At 37.7% G+C, this 18,970-nt stretch overlaps 1 protein-coding gene across 3 annotated transcripts in view; it reads right to left on the reverse strand.

Moving 5' to 3' along the window:
- Positions 1-18,970, reverse strand: part of Ankrd12 (ankyrin repeat domain 12) — a 97,253-nt gene that overhangs the window by 42,261 nt on the left and 36,022 nt on the right. For all 3 annotated transcript variants that reach the window (XM_028777961.1, XM_028777963.1, XM_028777962.1), the window contains 4 exons: positions 17,690-17,836; positions 13,765-13,965; positions 11,350-11,492; positions 8,406-8,553 (listed from right to left, as the gene is read on the reverse strand). In XM_028777961.1, the coding sequence (XP_028633794.1) occupies positions 8,406-8,553; positions 11,350-11,492; positions 13,765-13,965; positions 17,690-17,836 (639 nt within the window). The remainder of the gene's footprint in view (positions 1-8,405; positions 8,554-11,349; positions 11,493-13,764; positions 13,966-17,689; positions 17,837-18,970) is intronic.

Consider the following 18,970-nt stretch of genomic DNA (forward strand, 5'->3'; position numbering starts at 1 on the left):
GAATGAGCTACGAGCTATGGTTACTCATTGTAACTTCTCCAACCCAACACACATAAAGTCTTCCTAAGCAGTGACAACTCAAAACACACCATTGACAGGCAGAGCGTCTTACCAAGCTCCCAGTGATGCATACTTTTAAATTCTTTGTCACCAAAGAGAATACTATAATAACCACTGTATTCCCAGGAGTGTGCCCGACTAATAAAGAAGGCTAAGAATTTTAAGAATATTTTTGTGAAGATGGGCTAGTAAGATGGCTCAGCCACTATTACTAATGGCACTTGGCACCAAGCCTAATGACTTGAGTTTCATCCCTGGGACCCACATGGCTGAAGGAGAGAACCAACTCTAGCAAGTTGTCCTCCAACTTCCACATGCATTTCATGTACATGCACATGCACTTTTGCTCTTATTCATGCTGTCTCCCATAAGTCATGAATACAATTTAAAAATTAAAAGATTTGGGTAGCAAAATTTGAAATGACACAAAGTATAATCTTCTAGAGCCATTCTGCTTCAGCTTCAGTTCTAATAACCAGTCTTGGAAAACTTACACCCCCAGTCAGCACATACATTTTGAAGGCTCCTCATTGTTATGCTGCTGACTGACATAGAAGCACAGTGATAGTTCGCACCCCTGCCCTTTCATCCCAATTTTCTGTTAGACGACTGCTCTTGTACATTTGTTTATATGTACCATTATGCTTTCCAAGTCTTTCTTTTTTGACACAGGGTCTCACTAATGTAGTTCTGGCTGGCCTTGAATTCATAGAGATCTGCCTCCTGCCTCGGCCTCAAGCACTAGAATTAAAGGTATGTGCTACTATGCCTTGCTGGTTGTCTTCTAAATACTTGCAGTTCTCTCTGGGTTTGTTTATTTTGACCTCACAGGTAAGTCATATCTTATCCAGATATTTTAAATCTCTATAAATTTAGTTCTCCAGTTCTTTTTTTGTTTGTTTTTTTCGAGACAGGGTTTCTCTTATAGCCTGGGCTGTCCTGGAACTAACTCTGTAGACCAGGCTGGCCTCGAACTCAGAAATCCGCCTGCCTCTGCCTCCCAAGTGCTGGGATTAAAGGCGTGCGCCACCACTGCCCGGCTAGTTCTCCAGTTCTTTAAAGGCATCTATTATTTATGTCTCTTGTTTCACTCATAACTCTTTCCTTTTCTATTTTTGTTATATCATAGCAAATATGACTTATTTTATCTTATTTTCTAAAATAAAGTACTTTTAAAATTCATTTATTTACAAAATTACCATGTTTCATTAGCTTCTATAAGTATTTCATTTTTTCAGGTGTCTCTGTGTGTTTTACTGGTGACTGAACTTAATTTTACCTATAGTTTAGCTCCATTAACATCACTTCTGCCAAACACGGATTGATACCAATCCCTTATTAATGCTGTGTTTCCTCTTTTTTCACCTTCATGCTCCTCCTATAATTAGCTAGCATTTGAATCAGGTGAAAGCACTGGAAAACTTTCATAGAGTGGAAGTTCCACTTCCTAAATAAACAGCAAGAGAACTGTTGCAAGTGCACCAAACCTTCTCAAGGCCATGTGATGCCTATTATGTATTAGATAACTATATAATATCCCTTCGTTTTAAGAATTACTATATGTGAGACAGACAGACAGACAGACAGACAGACACACACACACACACACACACACACACTTACTTGTGCGTGCCAAGCTGGTGAAATGGTGCAACAGTAAATGAATGTGCTTACTGCCAAGCCTGATGATCTGAGTTCAATCCCTGGACCCCACCCACATGGTGGAAGAGAGCTGACTTCTCCAAGTTGTCCTCTGACTTCCACATTCAGGTCATGGCACACATTCCCTTCTCCCCACTACACATACTGAATAAATAAATATCTAAAATATTATTTTATTAACATCCTGAATCTTACATGCACCATTTACTTTGACTGAGTTTTATGTGAAATTCTACTGGGCAGTAATCACCCATGAAAACCATGCTTAAGTTTTTAGTGTTGCTTATTTTCTATAAAGCTTGACATGCTTTTCAAGCCATTTCTTTTGGAGGGTGGTACAGGATCTCCCTTTTCTGTTCCATACACTAAATCTGCTCAAGAATAAGATCTGTGTATGTTGGTACAACCTTGGCATGCTGACTGTACACTCTTGTTGCAGCTCAACAAGTTCCCCTTGGAGGGCAGCTGGGTCCTGAGCACTGCAGATGGAAAGTCTGTCTCCGGAGGCAAAGTGAGAATATGTTCTTTCTTCAGAAACACAAGATGCTTTTATGCTTTCTGTTTTTTAAAATTTATTTATTTTTATTTTATGCACATTGGTGTTTTGACTGCATGAATGTCTTTGTGAGGGTATCAGATCCCCTGGAACAGGAGTTACAAACAATTGTGAGCTACCATGTGGGGACCAGGAATTAGACCTGGGTCCTCTGGAAGAATAGTCAGTGCTCTTAACTGGTGAGCCATCTCTCCAGCCCCTCCTCTCTCTATGTAATGGTTCATGTTTAATGCTTAGGTATTAACTCAGGGTCACAAATACGCTCATTTCCCCCTACATATTTTACCTGGATAATTTTCTAACACAAAGAAGTTTCCTGGTTTTAGGATTCCTACAGATTAGGCAAGATAATGACTTTTTCCCCTTATTTGCTTAATTAAAAAAAATAAACTGGTTCTCCAGTATTCTCTAATTATTACACAAAATGTCTAAAATTATCATTATAAACCCATGGATTTAAATATATATCATGAATTCTCTAACTCTGCAGTTAATAATCTTACTAGATAGGACACTATGCTATTGTTAGCCATTGGAAAACTGCTTCAATTTATTTCTTATGGTCTTTTAAAAAAAACCTTGCATTAGTCTTTGATAACTTCCTTAAATCTGAAGGAAAAGGATTTTCCAAACTCAGCTTATATACATGCTTCTAACAGGGAATGATGGTTCTCTTAGAAAGTCTTAACGCTTTGTAGTAGAAAACAATTTAAGATCACATGCGGACTAGAAATTACTGCTACTCTCTTACTCATTGCTTTTAGGGCTTTTAATAGATGAAGGACATTTAGTAGTATGTCTGTATGTGTGAGTGAAAATGCCTGTGGAGCTGGAGTTAACAGGTGTTCTGAGCCACCTGACATGTGTGCTGGGAACTGAACTTGGGCCCTCTGCAAGAGGAATATGTGCTCTTAACCACTGAACTACCTTTCACTCTGTATTGGTATATATTTTAAACTTCCTTTGAAAATAATTACAAACTCAAAAAGTTTTAAAAATTGAAATTACTAAACATGACATATTCTTTAACCAGATCTACCTGTTCTTGATGTTTTGTAGTCCTGCTTCATACAGGCTTTTTTTTTTTCCTTTCTTTTTTTTTTTTTTTTTGGTGTCCACCTATTTACTTGAAGTATAGAGTAATTCCGGACACTAGAACCCTATATTAATATATACTTTAGTGGATATTTCTTAAGAATATATCTCAGTATTTTAAAACCCAGGCTGGAGAAGTGGGTTAGCCATTAAATGAATGTATTATTCTTGCAGAGAACTTAAGTCTGGTTCCCAGCAGCTATGTTGGGCACCTCACAACTGCCTGTAACTCTAGCTCCTAAAGATCAGATCCCTTTCTGGCATCTACAGGCACTGACTCACAAACATACCCTGACCCCATATGCACATCATTAAAAAGAAAACCCTTGAAAAAAGATAAATGTTCTCCTTACATGACACATGGCCACCAACATCCCTGTTTTCATGGGCTACTGATTACTTGCTAAATGACCTACAATGGTCCTCACATTCATTTTCCCTCAGTAGAGGCTCTAGCCTTCAACAAGTTATCACCCTTTAGTTATCTCTTTAAAATTCTGAAAAAATTCTGCTATTTTTGCTGGCCTCTCTTAACACTGTTAATTCCTCAATATGTCTATCTGTCTGTCTGTCTGTCTGGAAAAATAGCTCAGCAGTTAGGGGTACTGACTGCTCTTCCTAGAGGATCCAGGTTCAAATCCCAGCAACCACATGGCAGCTCACAATTGTTTGTAACTCCAAGATCTGACATTCTCACACGGACATACATGCAGGTAAAACACTGATATACATAAAAATAAATTTTTAAAAAAGTACTCATTTTTAGATACAGCTGACTCATAGTGCAGTGCCCTCAGAAGCCAGTAGAGGGCACTAAATCCACTGGGACTGGAATTATAGACAGCTGTGAGCTGCCATGTGGGTGCTGGAAATTAAACCTGGGTCTTCTGCAAGAGCAGCCAGTGCTCTTAACTGCTGAGCCATCTATTCAGCTCCATATACTGTCAATTCTTAATAATTTATGGCATTAAATTGGCTTTATTTTTAAAACTATACAACACTCTCTATGATAATACAACTGCAGATCGAAACTAACTGTTGATCTACAGGAATGGCATTTGGAGGCACAGGCTGTCACACCTCCTCACTTTCATGCTGTTCACAGGATCGATACTGTGACCCAGTCTCATGTGATTGCTCTGCTGTATGACTCATTTGATCTTCCCTTTCTCTTCATGATTATACAGGTTAGGCATCTCTCAAACTCAAGAACAACAGACTCAACAACTATGCATTTCCAAACACAATTATCAAGAGAAATCATAAGAAGATATTAAACTCCAGTTGATGAAATGCATGCTCAGGTATTTAGGGATGTCTGTAACTTATTATGAACTGTGAAAATATATGATGTATGCTAGGCACAGCAGTGCATGCCTAGCACTTGTGAGGCACAGGCAGAAATTGGGTATCTGAATTTGAAGTCAGTCTGGTCTATATATTGAATTCCTGGCCAGTCAAGGCCATAAGTGATAGATAGATAATAGGACAATATAAAGGAAATACAATAAAGGTTAACAATGGAAAATACATTTGATACATATAGGGCATTTACAATATAATTCTTTGAAAATGAATATATTTGAGTATTTTCCATAATAAGCATTGAGACTTTTGAGGGAAGAAAAATGTATTCTCAGTTGGTAGGATGCTTCCTTGATATCAGGCCTTGGGGCTTGATCCCCAGCACTACCAGATAGGTAGCAAATGCCTGTGGTCATAATACATGGGGGTGGGGGTGGGCTAGAAAAAAGTGGAGATGCAAGTTCAATGCCAGTTCTGACTACATAGTGAGTCTTAAGGTTTGCCTATTTTTTCCTGCTACACGAAATTCTGCCCAAAAAGAAAACACAATTGAGAATTTAAAAAACATATTGCAATGCAAGAAAATATCCTTCAATGAACAGTTTTCAACACTGTGTGTCCAATACTGTCTATAGAAGCAGAGAACATGTAGGTGACTGATGGGTGACTCTGGTGATGACCCATTCAATGTCAAGATTTACATGACCATGAGGTGTGGCTTAGACTGTTTGTCCTGGTATGTGAGGTCCTGGGCTCAATTCCTAGCACCACAGAGAACAAAGAAGGGTTTCTCTTCTCTCCATGTTTTGACTATGAGCCTTTAAATGGCTGGGTCACCTCTCCAATAGCCATAGTGCATGTATAGAGGGTAGAGGACAACTTTTGAGAGTCAGTTCTCTCCCTCTACCACATGGGTTCCAGAAACTAAAACTCAGGTTGCAGGCTTGGCAGCAGGCACCTTTACCCACTTGCTGAGCCATTTTTAAAAAAACAACAGGCAAAAGGGGGTGGCAAACACTTGTGTGTCTTCATAAATATGGTATGCAAATGTGTATTTGCATGTATGGGATTCACTTATAGGGTAATGTACAAGCATGTGAATGCCAGGAGCTGACGTTGAACATCTTCCATCATTACTCCTCACCCTGTACACTGAGTGCTTGACAACCTGGCTAGTCTAGCTGGCAGCATACCTCAGGAATCTCTTTTCTCCTCCACCCAAACACTGGAATTACATCCAGTTCATTACACTCTCCTGGAGTGCAGGAGTTAGAGACCTAATATTAGGTCTTCAAGTTTGAGTAACAAGCACTTTACACATTGAGAAATCATCTCCTAAGACCTCCGACCAAAACAGTACCTTTTTTTACAGTAGTATATATGTAACTGAATACATGCAGATTGTATATATGTTTTAAATTAATAAATACCTTAGTAATGTCTTTTTAATACATATCCTTTGGTAGTTTATTTATTCAAGCAAACCAGAAGATATTTTTCTTATTTTAAAATTCTTTTTTATTTTAAAGATTTATTATGTACAGTGTTCTGCTTGCATATATGCCTGCATGCCAGAAGAAGGCGCCAGACCTCATTACAGATAGTTGTAAGCCACCATGTGGTTGCTGGGAATTGAACTCAGGACCTCTGAAAGAGCAGTCAGTGCCCTCAATCTCTGAGCTATCTTTCCAATCCTTATTTTAAAATTCTTAAAGGAGTAAATGCAAACCCACTTTTATTTTGTTACATATAGTATGTAGAAAGAAGTTTGTCATATTATTAGAGAAAATTGACACATGAGTTAGTGTTCATTGTGGGTGTGGCCCTATAGTCAGCCAAGTTCTAGGAAATGTGTATTAGTACATATGTAGCACAAATTGGACTCGGCAAGTTATTTAAAAACAAATAAAACAAGGCTGCAAAATTGGGAGCGGTGGTGCCAGAGTGAGGGTAGACCTCAGAGGAATTGAGGTGTGTACGTGTCATTTTGGTTTTGGTTTGGTTTGATTTGTTTTTTCGAGACAGGATTTCTCTGTGTATCCCCTGGGTGTCCTAGAACTTGCTCTGTAGACTAGGCTGGCCTTGAGATCTGCCTGCCTCTGCCTCCTAAGAGCCCAACACTGCCCTGCCATTGTGCTATTTTTAAAAATATATTTTGAAACTATAGTAGTAATCATCTATCATATTCCTTTTAAAAATACATTCATTTACTTTTATTTTACATATATGTGTTAAAGTCTAGATAAAATGTTAAGTAAGGCCTAGGTAACAGTTACTTGGCTAGCCTGCCATTATATGTTTCTGCTGTTACTAGCAAACTTTCTCTTTTTTTTTTTTTTTTTTCCGAGACAGGGTTTCTCTGTGTAGCCCTGGCTGTCCTGGAACTCACTCTGTAGACCAGGCTGGCCTCGAACTCAGAAATCCGCCTGCCTCTGCCTCCCAAGTGCTGGGATTAAGGCATGTGCCACCACTGCCCAGCTACTAGCAAACTTTCTAATGCCAAGACTGATTGCACATTCTGCTATGTTTATGGTATCTTATATTATGCGTGCCCTTGGAAACCAATCACGATAAAAGTCAATAGAACTGTTCTGTACAGTTACCAACAAAAGGTCTGGACCCAAACCAACCACTCAATAGTACTTCCTGTACTATGTATTAGCTTTTATGGTATAAACTGCTCCAGGATAGACCCCAAACATATGAGAGATACCTGTACCAATATAAGAAACAATTTGGAGTAAGACTTCCATTTTGAATAGTAGTCTAGTAAAATTTAAATTCCCAAGACCTCCCTTGGGAGCTGACATCCTACTCAGCTAAAAGAGACACATACATGGGTAACTGACATCCTGGTAGACAAGTTAGGATATGAATGTTAGACAAAGCAAGTCCCCTGCCATAGTTGAATGCCCCAACCAATGGGAACAGGATACATGTACAACAAATACATGTTCCTAAGGAAATTACTTATCCCTAAATCCTAATTGGTGAAATAACTTGGCACAGTTGTTTGTGGATTTAAGGCTTAAAAATCCTGTAGGATCTTAACGCAGGGTCATGGTTTAATTCCCAAATCAGGACTATGGCCTTGATTCACCAGTCCTGGGATGTATGCTCAATAAACTATCCCTGTCTGACTGAGATTGGTGTCTGTATGGTTTGTGAGACAATTCCTGGACCCCAACAAGTGTTACATCTGAATGTATTTAAATGCACCATGTGTGTGCCTGGTGTCCATGGAAGCCATAATAGGATGCTGGTTTTCCTCAAACTAGAGTTATAGTTGGTTGGGAATAGCCATGTGAGTGTTGTTACAAGGACATGAAATACATTGTTAGTAGCTAAATAATCCCAATAGAAGAAAAGCTGACAGCAGCAATGTAAATGAGCACACATGGTGAGAGGTTCTCAGTGAGGCTGAGCACAGTAACAAAGTTTAGCAACTTAGAGTTGTGATGGAGACAGAATGACTACACCGTGACTGCACCCACAGCTAACTAATAATCTAATAAGCAGCTAGCATTAGTGTAAGGTACACCAGTGCAGATGTTCTATACAATACTGTGTCAAACTGAATATATATAATCTGAAACTGTAGCTGGGCTTGGTGGCACACACTTGTAATCCCAGGACTTAGTAGGATGGGGCAGGAAGTTTGCAAGTTTTAGGCTAGCCTGGGCTAATTGGCAAAATCCCATTTTAAAACAGTAAGAAAGACACAAACCTGTATAACTTTCATCATCACCAGACAAAGGCACCTCTCTTTTTAGCAGTAACTCCAACTCCTCTGTCTCTGCCACATCCACTGGTCGTTCTCCATGTTTATTAGCTTGGAATGGATTCCCGCCATGACGAAGCAACAATTTGACTATCTGCAATATCAAACAGTAAGGGATACCATCCTGTCATTTATTTCAAACCATTCTCATTCTCTTTCCTCACGTGTATGAATGTTTTACTTTCATTTGACTATGTACCACTCATTTGTCTGGTGCTCAAGGAGGCCTGAAGAGGACATCAGATCCCCTGGTACTTGCTGGAGTGACACACGGTTATGAGTTGCCATATGGGTGCTGGGAACTGAACCAGTCATCCAGAAGACCAGTATGTGGTCTTAACTGGTCTTAACTGCTTGAGCCATCTCTCAGGTCTCTAAGGCATTCTCTTGATAACTCAATATCCATTTGAATGCTATTTCACCTATTCTGTACCCATGACTTACAGCATGTACTTGAAGTCATTATAATTATTCTCTACTAGTTTCATTTGCATTAAACCTCAACCCATCCGATGACCTCATCTATTATAAAGAAATGTTCTACTTAAATTTTAAATGGGAGTGGGAGTAGAACTGGAGAGCTAGGGCTGGGGTTGGGGAGCTGGAGAAAAGGTTTCACAGCCTGGTCCACATAGAGAATTCCAGGACAGCCAGGGCTACATAGAGAAGCCCTGTCTGAAAATAAAGAAACAAAAAGTGACTTTTGATCCTGTTGAAAGCAATCTATGATCATTAGGAAGCAATCAGGGTAGGTAAAGAAAGTTTGTAAAAACATGCCACAAAATTTCTAACATAAAAAGCGACATTTTACAAATAACCTCAGATACAAATACTAACAATTAGTTGCATTTGCTTAAAACTTAATATGACAGGCAACAAATGAGATAAGGAGACATTCTAAGCCAAGAAATAAGATACCTAAGACATAAACTAGAGGTAAAGCAACATAAAGACTGTAAATAAAGCACAATACACTTGTAAGGGCACAGATGAAGCTATGTCAGCATCTACTACCCTGACCAGGTCTTACCACACAAACCTGCTCTCTTTCAATGTCCCTCTTTTCTTTAGAGATACTATATATGTTTCTTGAGATGTTGTGACTTCTACTGAATTGAAAAATATTTTTTTAGCTTTAGTTCACAGGACACAGTACAGATATACAGGGATAAGAGCTTTTTTATTTTACTCCTTAGGCACAAACAGAAGACCAAGGAGAAAACAGTACTCAAAACTTCTTAAGCTATGAAGGCTGGAGAGAGGCTCAGTGGTTGGCAGCTCTTACTGTTCTTGCAGAGGACCTGGGTTCAGTTCCCAGCACCTAGATGGTAGCTTACAACCACCTGTAACTGGATATCCTCTTCTGTAGGTTCCTGCATACACAGTGCTCATTCTCGAATGCAGGCTTGTATGTATATAAGTTACGTATATATTCATGTAGGCTCACATGTATGTAAGTTACATATATATACATGCATATTTTAAACTCAGACTCCAGAGTACAGCAGAGTCCTTCTAAAAGGACTGTAAACGTTAATGAGTGCTCAAACGTCAACTTCTGAAAATACTGTGCAGCTATAGCATGCTTAGAAACTTAGGGCCAGGCTATGGTGGCACATGCCTTTAATATCAGCACAGGAAGGCAGAGACAGGCTAATGTCTGTAAATTGGAGGCCAGCATCACCTATAGCGTTGTGTTCTATGACAGCCAGTGCTTTTACACAGAGAAACCTTGTCTGGAAAAAAAAAAGCAAAATCAAACAAAAATAAATAAATAAAAACTTAGGATCACAGAAATATGTACTAGTCACAAGATATAATTCCACTTATGTGGCAAGTATCTACCCACTGAACCACCTTACCAACATTACAATGTCTTTAATGAGAAAAATAAAAAATATCTTACAGAAAATATTAATGAAGAAAACGGCACTTTTAATTTCTAAAAAAAAAAAATTGGTATATATGAAGTACAGCAATACAGAAGATGCTTTTAGAGCTTTCATCACTGATATTTCTGTAACATTTTCAATTTCAAGGTATGCTTGCATGTACAGTGTCTTTTCCTTTATAACACCCCCCTTAAAAGGTATAATTTAAGGGCTAGGGAGATGACTCAGCAGTTAAAAGCACTTGCTATTCTTACAGAGAATCAGGGTTCTGTTCCTAACACCCACATGGCCGCTAACAGTCTGAAACTCCAGTTCCAGAGACTCCAATGCTCTCTTCCGGCCCTCACAGGTACTGTACATACATGGTGTACTCACACACACACACACACACGTACACACACACACACACACAGGCAAAATATCCAAACATGTTTTTAAAAGCTTTTTTAAAAAAACTTAATTAAGATCACAGTAAATTGGACAAGCAAAAGTAAGCTCGACTTTTCACTCCAAATACAACTTGACAGTCACAAACATTTCTACAAAGAGTAGCCGCACAGCATCATGGCCTCTCGTGCAAGTGTGTATTCCAACCATAGAGTTAGTTATGTGACAAACCAAAGTCTTACAATAAAATTTTTGCTGAATTGCTTAATCTATTATCAATTAAATAACATATTTTATTTCTTTTCGGGGACTCTCTGGCTGGCCTAGAATTCACTATGTAGACAAGGATGACTTCAAACTCAAAGAGACCTGACTGTCTCTGCCTCATAAATGCTAAGATTAAAGGTAATGCCTGGCTGTAAATGGCTTACTTTATGAAAAAATATGCTAAATTAAGTAAGTACAAATTAAAACTCAGAAAATAGAATAAAATGGAAAACAAAATAAAGATGAGAAGAAACATGAAGTGCGAGCCCTGACAACAAGCAGTGTGCTCTGTCACCCCTGGCTGACTTGTGAACAGATGCCAGCCACCCCTTCACCATACTCACATCTCTATGCCCACTGCTGGCAGAGTCATGGAGGGGTGTGTCATCATCCAATCCTTGTGTGTTAACATCTGCTCCAGCTGCTATAAGTATTTTAGCAACATCATAATACCCAACATTGCAAGCTTCATGCAAAGGGGTCCAACCTAAAGTGAGAATACGAATTTAACATGAGTTCAAGAGAGATGCTTTCCACATTCATTATCTACGTGTAATATCAATTCTAAATAGAATATGAAACAGAAAGGAAAGGGAAAGAACAAACTATTTAAAATATAAAAGAACATCAATTTTGCAGAAGGTTCATTTGAGGGAATATTAATTTCAATGCAACTAAATTATTTGATAAAATATTCAATTTACTCAATATTAATATGGTTTAATTAATAATAATTATCTCAACTATATAAAAATACAGAAAAAAAGACAAAATATGAATGACTTGGTCAAGAATCAGTTAAAAAAACTTTATATTTTATGTCTTTTATTTTGTTGATATAATCTTTTCTGGACTTAATGCTGATTTTATTTTATTTATTATTTTTTTAATTGTAATGTTCATAACAGCTGAGCCACCTCTCCAGCCCAATGTTGGTTTTAAGAAAACCAGATTTGTAACTTTTTTTTCCATAATTAAACACGTGTTCACAAACAACAAACACAAACAACACTGTCTATAATCCTATCACCCAGGAAAAAGTGTTTAAATTGTTATGTAATTCTTACTGGTTTCCCCATATACACAGACAAGGGTGGATGTTCAATCCTTTCTCTGAAGTGGTGTTTCCTTTTATTGTTATGCTTTTCAAGAACATACAGACGCTTTGTTTCTTTCCAGATGCCATCTCCCTGAGCAGCCCAGGACCGCTTCAATCACTTCAAGATCTTCCTAAGCACTGGGGTCATGGGTACCACTGCACCTGGGTGGGTTACCAGGTGCACAGCAGTTAACTGACTGAACAAGTCCTCCTCCTGGGGAATTGTACAATGTTTCAACATTGTCCTTTATTCTACTCTTATACATTTTTCAGATTAATACTTACAAATCTGTAAATGTGAAATCTTCAGATGACCTGTAAAGTATGTTTTAGGTAGCTAATAAGTATCATTCTGTAGTGTACAAAAACATTAATAAACAGCCACTAAGCATTCCCTTAGAAGGGATCTCTTTCTCTCCCTTCCCTCCCTCTCTCGCCCTCCTAAGCTCCTCTCCTAGAGAGATCCTCCTGCCTCTACTTCCACAGTGCTGGAAGTATGTGATGCCAATTTCCAATTCTAAAGAAGACACGAAGAAAAGGACTATTTTGTGTACTTTTTTTGTTGTTGAGAGAAGGTTTGACTTTGAACTCCCTATATAGACAAGAGTAGCTTAAAATTTGCAATCTTCCTGCCTTGGCCTCCCAAATTGCTGAGATTTACAAGTGTATATCACTTTGCTTGGCTTTTATATACCCTTGGAGATATAAAATGATGGATGCATAATTTTTGAAAGGTAAGCTGCCATTATTAAAAATAGTATTATGCATCTCCTTTAATATAGTAATTTCAATTCTACTAAAACATTCTTTAACTATGAACAAATGAAAGAGCATTCACTACAGTACTGTTTAGGAAAAGGCAGGCTTGATAACACATGACTTCAGTCTCAGCACTCAGAAGGCAGAGGCAAGTGGATCTCTATGAGCGCAAGGCCATCCCGATCTACATGTCACTTTCAAGAACAGCCACAGCTTCATAGAAAGACTGTCTTAAACAAGACAAAACAAAAATGATAAGAAATGCTACGACGCTATTAAAAATAAAGTAGCCAAAGTCAAAGAAGTCAGACCTGTGCAAGCAAGCAGAATTTCTACGTTCTTACATGTTTGACTGCTTGCACTCCTAAGAGTTATGCTACCTGTGTAATTAAAACCAACAAAGGCTGGCAAGAAGGCTCAGCAAGTAAAGGTACTTATGAGGCAAGTCTGGAGACCTGAGGTCAATGACCAGAGCCAACATAAATGTGGAAGGAGAAAAGTGACACCACAAACCTGTCCTCGACTTCCACATGTGTGCTGTGGCCCCACTCTTCCAAACACATTAATAACTTTAAATATATTACTTTTTTTTTAAAAAAAGATAAATACCACTCTCTTATACCCTTTGTGTTCACGTTAATATTCTTGAAACAATTATCTATGAACTAGCTACATTAAAATATGGGCTGAAATTTACCTAAGATAGAAACTAATTTATATAACTACATAGTAGTATAAATAAGTTACATATGTCAAAATCTGAGTAATTATTGACATAGAAATGTAACAGAGATCAAAGTGTGTGTAAGTATATTTCAAAAGTTTTTAATATACTTTTTTTAAAACTGTCGCCAGGATGTTCCATTTTAGTTCCTGGATATTAGTATTATTAAAGTCTCACCTGCAAAGTCTTTCACATTCACATTTGCCCCTAAACTAATTAACTCTTTGACTTGTTTCACATCTCCTCGAATAGCTGCCATGTGTAAAGGAGTTTCACCACGTTCATTTCTTTTATTAATTTTATCTTTTTGTCGAGATGAAGAACTGGGAGTTTTCTTCTGGGCTGGTGTTGCTTGTGATGGATGACTTGGTGTGGAATCTGTAAGAAAGAAGACAGTTCAGAAATGTTCCAAATCACCTATGAACCACATCAACTACCAGCATAGCACAGTAACCCTATGGGTACAGTAGGTACACACATACTTTGGCAGTAACCAACTGCTCTCTAATTGGACTTAAGACTTGATCAACAAGAAGGAAACCAAGTCCAGTACTGGAAACCTAGCCAACTAATTAATGCCAATGTAATTACAGTTACTGGAGGAGAATCTATAAACACTATTTTACTAAACCAGCATAATCCCTAATAACAATCTATAAACATTTGTCCTTAAGCCCACAGACAAGTGTAGTTTCTATCCTTATCAAGGAAACTTCTCTTGGCAACAGACCTCTACAGAAAACCACAACCAATGAAAAGGCAGAGTTGACATCCACACAGAACACTCCCATCCCTTAGGCCCAGGAAACACTGAGGAAGAATGGGCAGAATGACTCCAAGAATCAGAAGTTCAAGGGCTTTGTTGTGAGATTGTTTCGGTATCACTGGAAGCTATGCCTTAAAGTCTCAGCAACACAACTACCTAACTGTGAGCTAAACAAAGAACATACAATAATACCAACAAACATGCCCAGCTGGATGGAAATCAGACCCCAAGGCCTCAACTCTACACAGAGAACTATAGGCAATTGAGTAAAGCTAGAAGTGGTGGCCTTCCTCAGGGAAAAGCACATCTATTGGTTGTCCAGTGTCAACCTTGAAAAAAATACATACAAGTAACATTATGTAAACTCAATGGGTATATTTGGGGAAATGCATGCATATATATATATATATTTGCACAAGCAAAACAACTGCTAAAGCGGCCATGGATTTGAATATTTGCACAAGCAAAACAACTGCTAAAGCGGCCATGGATTTGAAGAACTGCAGGGAGGCTTTATGGGAAGGGTTAAGAGGAAGGGGAAGAGAAAAATGTAATTAAAGTACAATCTCAAAACAATAACAAAAATACAAAGAGAAAAGTTATAAAATATTGTGTATATTTAAAGAGCTCTTAATGATAATATAACAATTTCTTAGAACACAGGGTATACCTTCTTAAGCTAATAAGTCTAAAAACTGCCTGGTGCTGATGGCACACATCTTTAACGCAGCACAGGCAGGTGGATCTCTATGAGTTCAAGGCCAGCCTGGTCTACATAGTTAGTAGTACTAGGACAACAAGGGCTACACAAAGAAACTCTGTCTTGAAAAACAAAAAACAAAGTAAAAAATTGAGATATATTGGTAACATCACCCAAATAGACATTTTTCTTCAGTATTACTAAAAATAATGCAAGCCAATGTAAGAAATGTTTTTTCTGTCAATTCATGAAAATGATATTCATGAAAATGTTGGCTTAAAATGATAATGGAGTGTCAGATATACTTGTTTCCTTAATGAATAATTTGATGAATTAACGTGTATTTTTTCTGGGTATGTTACAATATATTAAAACATATATGAAAACACACTGAAGGCTGGTGTTCACAGCACTGACTAAAAGCACCAGAGTTTTTTTCTGCTATTATGCACAAATTCAACTCATTTTACTATGAGAACTAAGTCAAAGATCTGTAAGAAACAAAGGCAGTTAGAGAGATGTGTCAGAATCATGCTTTGCTATGACTAACATCTTCTTTTAACACTTGTTTTTATTCCTTTAAACTGTGTGTAGTGTCAGTGCGTGAGTACAGACTCCCTCTGAGCCCACAGGAATCAGAGCCCTGGAGCTGGAGTTATTGGTGTTGTACGCCACCCAGCCCTCTACAAGGGCACTGTGTGCTCCCACTGCTGAGCCATCTCAACAGCCCAATTCACAGCTTTTTATTTTTGATAGTCTGCATATCAAAAAACAAAGCTCTCCACCCTCACCCCACCAATTTCAGAACCACTAGGTTAAAAAAAAAAATGGTTTCTTAGGCAATTACGTTTGAAAATGTACAAGTACTTAAAATAAACTAACTAGTGTTCCCAGAAGTGGGAAGAAAATCTATGGAATGTAACTTTCCATAATCTATCTTGCAAGACAGCACAGCTAGCACTTCAAAGCATCATCCTACTTTCATACACAAGAAAATTTAAAGGTTTACTTTTTGATTTCAAATATAGTGTCTCACCAATAATTCTCTATTTAGTTATTTCTAAAACATACCCTCAAGAAAAAGAGCTTCACCTTATTCAGCACCAAATCTCAACTGCTTACAAGACTTCCTGGTATACACTGGAACTCAAGAAATGTGCTGAGTGAATTTTATAACCGTGAAAGTCACATTGTTTAACAAGATGAGCTTGTTGGCTTTCTTATGGACTAAAGGGCTATCAAATGGGTAAAACTATAAGTCCTAATCTCTGAGCACATATGCACAATAGCTAACAATTTGTAATTTCACAAGCTTTCCACTCTGGTCCTATACCTACTAATAAAGAAAGCTGACTACTAATTATTCTTAGATGAAAAGAACCACTTGTGGATGAATACGTATGATCGTATTCACACTGAACAAACACACAAACACTCTAGCAGCAGCAGCAGCAACAACAACAACAACAGACACATCTAGAGCTTGGCCTGGTGGTAGGGACCTGTGATATGAGTCACTCAGCTGACTGATGAGGCACGAGAACTGCCAGTTAAAGACCTGGCTTGGCCATGAAGTTCAAATTCAGCATGGAGAATTTAGTGAGATCCTGTCTCAAAAGAAGAAAAACAAGCCTGAGAATGTAGCTGACTTAGCAAACACAGGGAAAATAAGACAAGATAAGGCTTAGCTGTATGTTTATGCCCAGAAGCCCCTGAAGCATAGGTTCGAGACTCTCTAGCAGTGATGGGTTGGCTATGGTATGCTAGGCATTGAGGATGAGAAAAGGCTTTCTTCTTCAGAGAACCATATGTTTCAGCATATTTTTCACTTGTCCAATCTCTACCAAGTTAATGACAATCAGTTAATTTTGGGACAATGAGATATCTCAGGAACTAACAGTGCTTGCCAACAAACCTAACAATCTAAGTTCAATCCCAGGTCTTTCATGGCAGAAGGAGGAAACCAATCCCACAAGCTGACATCTGACCACATATACTCATGCATGTGCATATATACACACATAGATAAATAAATGTTCAAATACCTATATTAAAGATCACAAGCTCTCAAACAGCAGAAGACATAAAGGTTAAAAAACCAAAAAGATAGTGAGAATAATCAAAGAATATTTTATTTTTATAAACTATGCTAGAGAGAGCTCAGTGACTGCTCTTGCATAGGACTTGGGTTTAGATTCCAACCCACACTTGCAGCTCCCGACAGTCTGTAACTAAGTTCCAGAAAATCTGACACCTTCTTCTAATCTCACCATGCTCCTGTATGCATGTGGTACACGCAAATAGCCACACAAACATACTCAGGTGCACACACCCATACACACTCATAAAAAAATAATCTAAAAATTTTAAAATTTTATTTTAAAAGTTAAAAACTTAATTTTATAAAAATAGAGGATTCTTGCTCTTACAGATCTTGTAATCCAATGATGGATACAGTAATAAAACATCATGTATACAATGAGAAAATTAAAAATTGATGTTATGAATAGTGCTGATTAAATTAAATAAAGAATAAAAATTCAAACTAGTAAAAAAGAATTGTGAGAGACAAAGTTACCCTGGCCCTAGGCCAGCTGAGAAGACACAGTAACTCAACGGCTGTGGATGTCAGTCACCTGGGCTGTTGTCCCTTGCTGTCATCTGCATTAGGAGTGCCATCTGCTTTCGTTCAGAGAGCGGGTAACCAAAAAGAATGCTGACTGGGGTGGATTTCTTAGTTCCAGCTTCTTTTTTTGTTTTCTTCTTTTCAGGACCTTCTTTCTCTGCAATGATTAATAAATATGTAAAAATCTAAAACAAATGTAAGTATTCAAGACAACCTTTGTGACAGATGGCATGCACACAGATAATGTGTGTTAACTAGTGGAAGCCAGACAAAACTGCCAAACATACATAAGCAATATTTTCTCTGAAAGATCGAGAAAAATATATTCTTGATTCTACTGTTAGAAAAATTTACTAGTAACATTTTAGTTTTAACTTTATGCTTTATTAAAGTGTGATGTCTTTAACAATTCAAATAGTCCTAAATACAGCTAGCTGCTCCTTGATATCTCTAAGGACTGTTTCTGAGACTTCCAGGTAATAAAACATGCAACTGCTCAAGTCTCTCAGGAAAAATGATTCAGGATTTGTATACAACCTGTGTGACTCCTCCCATATGCTTTGAATTATGTACAAATTACTTATAACACAAAATATTATGTTAATTTTATGAAATAGTGGTTATACTGCATTGTTTAGGGAATAATGACAAGAAAAAAAAATTTGTAGTTTTTTTCCCTGAGTATTTTTATCTATGATCAACTGAATCTGTGGACAAGAAGACAACTGTATTATATCTTTAAATCATCTCTTTCACACAATATCTAGTATTGTTGCTAATCCTCCAAACCAATGAGCCCTACAATTATCTCCCTAATCCTAGTAATGACTTGTACAATCTTACAAGAGGCTGAGCATTTAAAGTCTCACCACACAGAACAATTACTGAAGAAAAGCTACCATCAATGCACTGTAACAATTGGACAGCTGAACATGGAACGATACAAATCAAAGCTAACTATGAACAAACTAAAGATTTGGCTTGGTGTGGCTTGGCATTAACCATGCTCTGCAAAGATACAAAAACTCCTGCAACCTTCTCCAAGAGATTAAAGCCATCTGAAAAGTCAGATTTAGCTGTCTAAAAACCCTCAGCACCTCAGTAAGTATGCCTATTTACATTGGGGGAGCTCAGTCTGCACTAGATGGTACAAGTAGGAGATACAGATATCTTTTTCTTTTAGGAATTCACCTGAATTTATTCAGACATGGAACGATACCATGAATGAATATAAATGAATCAAAGATCTGGTTATATTTTAGTTATCTATTTCTGGGATTTAAAATTCAGG

This window comes from Grammomys surdaster, unplaced genomic scaffold, assembly GCF_004785775.1.
Source record: "Grammomys surdaster isolate TR1022 unplaced genomic scaffold, NIH_TR_1.0 318, whole genome shotgun sequence".
Taxonomy (NCBI): Eukaryota; Metazoa; Chordata; class Mammalia; order Rodentia; family Muridae; genus Grammomys; species Grammomys surdaster.